At 45.9% G+C, this 5,097-nt stretch overlaps 1 protein-coding gene across 3 annotated transcripts; it reads left to right on the top strand.

Annotated features, from left to right (window-relative positions):
• Nucleotides 1–1,017: 1,017 nt before the first annotated feature.
• Nucleotides 1,018–3,754, top strand: LOC147896122 (carbonic anhydrase 2-like). Of its 3 annotated transcripts, none has more exons than XM_087382766.1 (9): nt 1,018–1,240; nt 1,496–1,560; nt 1,645–1,755; nt 1,864–1,912; nt 1,996–2,112; nt 2,237–2,290; nt 2,404–2,492; nt 2,615–2,670; nt 2,908–3,754. In XM_087382766.1, exons 1-9 carry the CDS (start codon nt 1,067–1,069, stop codon nt 3,003–3,005), a joined length of 813 nt encoding a protein of 270 aa, XP_087238892.1. In that variant the 5' UTR covers nt 1,018–1,066; the 3' UTR covers nt 3,006–3,754. The 3 variants fall into 3 exon arrangements, with proteins under 3 accessions (XP_087238892.1, XP_087238893.1, XP_087238891.1); XM_087382765.1 differs by having other exon boundaries at nt 1,019–1,240; nt 2,615–2,720; XM_087382767.1 differs by lacking the exon at nt 2,615–2,670 and having other exon boundaries at nt 2,908–3,050.
• Nucleotides 3,755–5,097: the final 1,343 nt, after the last annotated feature.

Genomic DNA, 5,097 nt, shown 5'->3' with positions numbered 1-5,097 from the left:
GGACATGGAAGCGCATAGACTCTTTGTGGGGTGTGTGATGTTTGGGACATGAAAGCGCATAGACTCTTTTGTGGGGTGTGTGATGTTTCGGATGGGAGCACATTCCTAAATTTCAAAGAGTACCTACCCATTTGGGACGTAGTGCCCCATCTCAACCCCCCACACTACATGAAGAGAGAGGGAGGAGACAAAAGAGAGAGAAAGACAAAAGAGAGAAGGGATAACCAAAGTTCTAACATAGTTGGAGGGGAGGTTGGGAGCATAGTGTGCATCTTCAAGGGCATGTGAATCTCCACCACCTCCTGTCCATTCTACACCCAAGTAGATGTCCACTCTCTCTCTTCGTCAATGGTGCCGTTTGTGAGAGTTTGAATCTAGACTGAATGATCGCCACCCTTTCTTAATCATAATCCGCCTACTAGAGGGCATTCTCATGTTAAAGGTTCAGAGTCCCTATTTCTACGGGGACGTGAATAATAGAATCGGCTGTGCCTGAGGTCTCTATTTTCATGGCTACCGTCAGGGATTTTGGTGATGTGAGAGGATTTTGGGACATTCAAGCCAATGAGGTGCAATAAACCGCTACGAGATTTGGCAAGAGGACCTGACATTTTGGGCATTAATATGACGTTAACTCTTCCTATTTCTCCGTTTCGTCGTGGGAATGCCCTCTTACACACCAATACAAACACTGTCAACGTAAAACACCGGCTATATCGGTGACATGAAAGCTCCAGCAAACTACACAAGCGCGCAGCCATATCCAGGACCCCAAGGAATGGCACGCGACATGGGTCGTGCCACCGCATCAGCAGCGAGCGCATCACGATAGGTCGTGTGCACATCGATGCGGTCACACGACGGGCTGTTGAGGCCAGGACGGAAACCCGGGAAACTGGTGACGGGGCAGTGTATTCTTGAATATCCTGATCTCATGTAGTCTCGATCTCCACGTAGTGCAGCTGGGTATATATTCTCTCATTCTGCGCATGTAGACGTCCATTCTCTCTTCTTCTTCTTCTTCATCATCTTCTTCTTCGTCAACAGAGCTTGCTCTGCAGCTTCCATGGCGTCCTTGCCCTTCTCCTGCTCCTCTTCCTCCTCCCTTCTCCCTCCCCCTTCCCTCCTCCCTCTCCCTTCCCCCCCTCCCTCCCTCGCCCTCCTCCTTCCTCCCCCTCCTCCTCCTTTTTCCCACCCCTTGAAGCTCTCGCATCGCCCTTCCCCGCTCTCCTTTTCCCAGGTCCCCCCCTCTTCTCCTCCTTTTTCCATCCGCATTCGCATTGCCGTGATCGGTTTCCGACCTTGCCTCTTATGTTCCGCTCCTCCCTGCGCGTTCTTTCGAGATTTACTGCAGGATTTGGCTTCCGGAGAGCTCCTAGAGAGCCCCCTTTCTTTAGAAATCGTTGATGGGATTTGTGGATTGCCCATTGTGAACTCTTGACAAGTGAATTGGTCGTGATTGTTTGGGCGATCAACTGACAGGCTGATTTTGCAGGTGCGTAGGGTCGATAACGGGCTCCGTCATGGCGAAGTTGTCGATGGGTTGAACCACTTGACCAAGTAGGACTTCACAATTTAGGACGTGGTTGCTGTCAACTCGTGTTTTGTTTCGGCGCATAGGTGCTAACGAAGCGCTTCTTGCAGGCACAGCCCCAAAGTTAATGCTCAAACTGCTACCGAGGAAGCCACAGAGGTCGAAACTCCTCCATTGGAAAAGATAAAAACGGGCTTCCTCAAATTCAAGGAATACTACAAGTCAGGCTTGCTCTTTGCTTTATTGATTGCTCTTTTCCTTAATCTGGTGCACCATAGTCCTGTTTCATTATGAGAGCTGAACGGGATCACCTAATTTTCTTTTTGTAGGAAGGAGCAAGCTCTTTTCAAGAGATTGGCTGAATCCCAGCAGCCCAAGGTAAATTTGGCTCGTTTGGAGTCGCTCTGGATTCCTCTCTCAATGGAGTGTGCCTGAAACTAAGCGAGCCTTTTGTTTTACAGTTTATGATTATTGCCTGCGCCGATTCTAGAGTCGATCCTTGTACAATATTGGGGTTAGGACTTGGTGAGGCATTTGTAGTGCGGAACGTGGCGAACATAGTCCCATCTTACTCCCAGGTTGGTCTTTCTGTCGATGTGTTCATGGCTTGAACTTAACGGTTTCTTGGAACCTCCACTCTGTGGGCACATGCAAAAATTGAGAATGCTTAACTTTCAAGGCCAATCTGTTTCTCATATGCAGAGTGCGTGTTGTTCGACAGCTTCTGCTATTGAATACGCAGTGCTTCATTTGAAGGTGAGAGAGTAGAATTTCGGTTAGTAGATGCCCTTGAGCAAGCCTCGCATTTCTTTTTCCTGATTTCAGAAAAACCACTGGTCAGATGAAGCTTGTGGTGGTGACTGATGCAGGTGGAGCACCTCATGGTCATAGGGCACAGCCGCTGTGGTGGCATCAGAGCTTTGATGAACATGGAGGAAGATGCCTCGAATAGATTCAGGTGTGTCACTCATATGAGGTGTCCGTGGGGTGAGGAAGGAAGATAGTTTTATGTTTTATTTGCGTGCATTTCTGAAAGGGATGCTATTGGGTTCTATTTAATGATTTCGAATACGATTACAGTGAGTTCATTGAAGACTGGGTTGTGGTTGCAAAAGGCGTCTCTAGAAAAGTGAAAGGTATACTCAGCAGCAAGTCCTTTGAGGATCAATGTACCTTTTGTGAGAAGGTAACAAAGTTTATGCTGAGATGTGGATAGGGATGAGCAGGTCTTTATGCAGAGGGAACGGTGATGGTAGTGACTCATGTATGGGCATCACAGGATAAGAGCGATGATGAATTAGATGAAGGATCTTGGATATGGAGGAAGCGGTGAACCACTTTCTGTGGGCTAATTCTATTGGTGAATGGTGCAGGAAGCGGTGAACCTCTCTCTGAGGAATTGCTTGTCATTTTCCTTCGTGAGAGAGAAGGTAGCAGCAGGCACATTGTCACTGCACGGAGGCTATTATGATTTTGTCAATGGCTGCTTTGAGCGATGGTCAGTGGATTTCAATGAGACATCAGAAGTGGAGAGGATTGAGTAAATTTCCAGCAGCCTATGCTTTGAAGGCGCCTCGTTTGAATAGTGACAGACCCTTATTGGGCACTTATATATGAGAGAAGTTTCACACCAAAAAACTTCCACAAAAGTTTCAGACTGCGATGGGGAGCACTTACACTTTAAGGGATTACTTGTGTAATGGAGGCCGGGTTGCAAAAGCCCCTTTGAATTTTACGGGGATTGTGGAACAAGGATATACTAATTGCCAAAAAAGTGCGTGCCCCCTTTGTACCAGCCTAAACTATTATCTAATGTCAGTTGGAGAGAGTGATTAGTTCTGACGAACAATAATTTGGAAAGTCTGAGATGTTGAGGGGATCATTGTACTAATTACTTAAGGACATCATATATATTCAGCAGTTGGAAGGAGTTTATGGCAACATTGTTGGGGATTGGTTGATCTATGTGTACAAAGCTGCATCCAAGCTGCAGTGGAAGGGAGAGAAATTGACCAAAACTTAGAGCTGTCATTTATCTGATGTGGTGTGAGATTTTCCAATAAAGCACTCACTAGACATGCTGAGCGAGAAATAATGCTTTGAGGCAGGAATGAGCTCCAAAAGGTCCTGATTTTCTATGGTGTAGGATGGCTATCATCAAGCTGATATACAGATACATTCCAAGGTGACTTTATCTTCTGTATTTTTGTTGACTCTAAAAAAGGGAGTTTGCTCTAAAGCTTTTTATATGCATTTGTTTTTATGTGGTGTTTTAATGTTCAATTTGGAGTTTCATTTAAGATAATTTAATCTGTGGGTTTTTCAATATATTCTATTTTATGAAGGTAATCAATAAATTGTGTCTTTTATAAGATGCATGCTTGTCTCGTATACAAACCTATTGAATAGATGCGTTGTCACAGTTTTCAGTAAAATTAGATTGTTAAACAGTTTTCAGAAAATTTAGATTGTTAAACAGTCGTATACGAATTAGAACATATTCCTATTTGTCTTTGACAGCTGCCCCATTTGTGTTGAGTACATTCGTGTTGAGTAAGTCAAGTCTTGAATCCCTTGAACATGAAATTCAATGCTCCACACTGTCCCCCATAAATTAGTCCTAGTTGCCCTTGTAAGGCTTTGTATGGGGGGAGTGAAGGTATCAATTCAATGGTGGAGGTTCGTAGAGGCCTAGGGCAGACAGGGTCCAGATAAGGACCCCAGGTCCAACCAGCTGCCCTGCTCTTGTTGTGGGTGTCCGCACAGATTGGATCAGCTTAACGGTAATCAGATAGTAGGTCTAGGCTGGCCAGATGGTTGCCTACAGGTGCCCCTGTCACGGGGGCGTGAAATTCTAGGTACTTTAATGTACTACAAGACCGTGACAACTTTGGTTTTAAAAGTCCAAGCGTGGGCTTAATAATGTGTAATTAAACGCGGCATGGTGCCTAGCACATAAGCGTAATTAATCCCTAGGCCCAAAGGCATTCCAAGGAATTAAAAGAGTGGTTGTTGGGAAATGATGACGTGGCATTTTTAATGGGCCCCCTAGAGGGCCATGTACCTTCAGTGGCCCCCCTAGAGTTCCAGGTGGCTCTAGTGCCTTCTACATGCTCCTTTGCCATTCCTGGACCTTCCTGGGCCTTCTAAACTTCACATGTGTGGTTTTCTCTCTCATCTTCTCCCTTTGTTGAGATTTTGGACTGGTTTTTCAGCCTCCTTCAGCTGAATTCCGTTTTTCTTCATAACTCCTCACCCGTTTGGATTCCTCAACTTCCGTTTGGCCCGATGGCTTCCCCTCTGCCTCCCCTTCGTAGTGATATGCTTTTCCCTCCGTGCGTTTGGTAGAACGGGCAGAGCTGAGCACTTCTTTTGCTGGACGAATTTGCAAAAGTGGCTTTTTCTGGACCTTTTTGCTTCTACCGCCTCCTGGGCCTCTCCTCTTGCAAAGCTACAGCTTTCTGTTGAATTTCGAGTGGTCCGACGTGCTGGTTGACTGGTTTTTCTCAGTTTTGGAGGACTTTCCGGCGATGAAACTTCTCCAAAACCTTCTCAATGCATTC

The sequence above is a fragment of the Dipteris shenzhenensis genome, chromosome 12 (assembly GCF_047967505.1).
Source record: "Dipteris shenzhenensis isolate YYH24624 ecotype China chromosome 12, Dip_SZ_1.0, whole genome shotgun sequence".
In the NCBI taxonomy this organism is placed as follows: Eukaryota; Viridiplantae; Streptophyta; class Polypodiopsida; order Gleicheniales; family Dipteridaceae; genus Dipteris; species Dipteris shenzhenensis.
This window is presented reverse-complemented; position numbering and strand designations above follow the sequence as displayed.

What these genes read in the sequence shown, in the direction of transcription:
- LOC147896122 (XM_087382765.1), top strand. Translation starts at nt 1,067, where the DNA reads ATGGCGTCCTTGCCCTTCTCCTGCTCCTCTTCCTCCTCCCTTCTCCCT. An exon ending in AAATTCAAGGAATACTACAA is followed by an intron (nt 1,756 to 1,863) that starts GTCAGGCTTGCT and finishes TTCTTTTTGTAG; the next exon opens with GAAGGAGCAAGCTCTTTTCA. An exon ending in CTGAATCCCAGCAGCCCAAG is followed by an intron (nt 1,913 to 1,995) that starts GTAAATTTGGCT and finishes TTTGTTTTACAG; the next exon opens with TTTATGATTATTGCCTGCGC.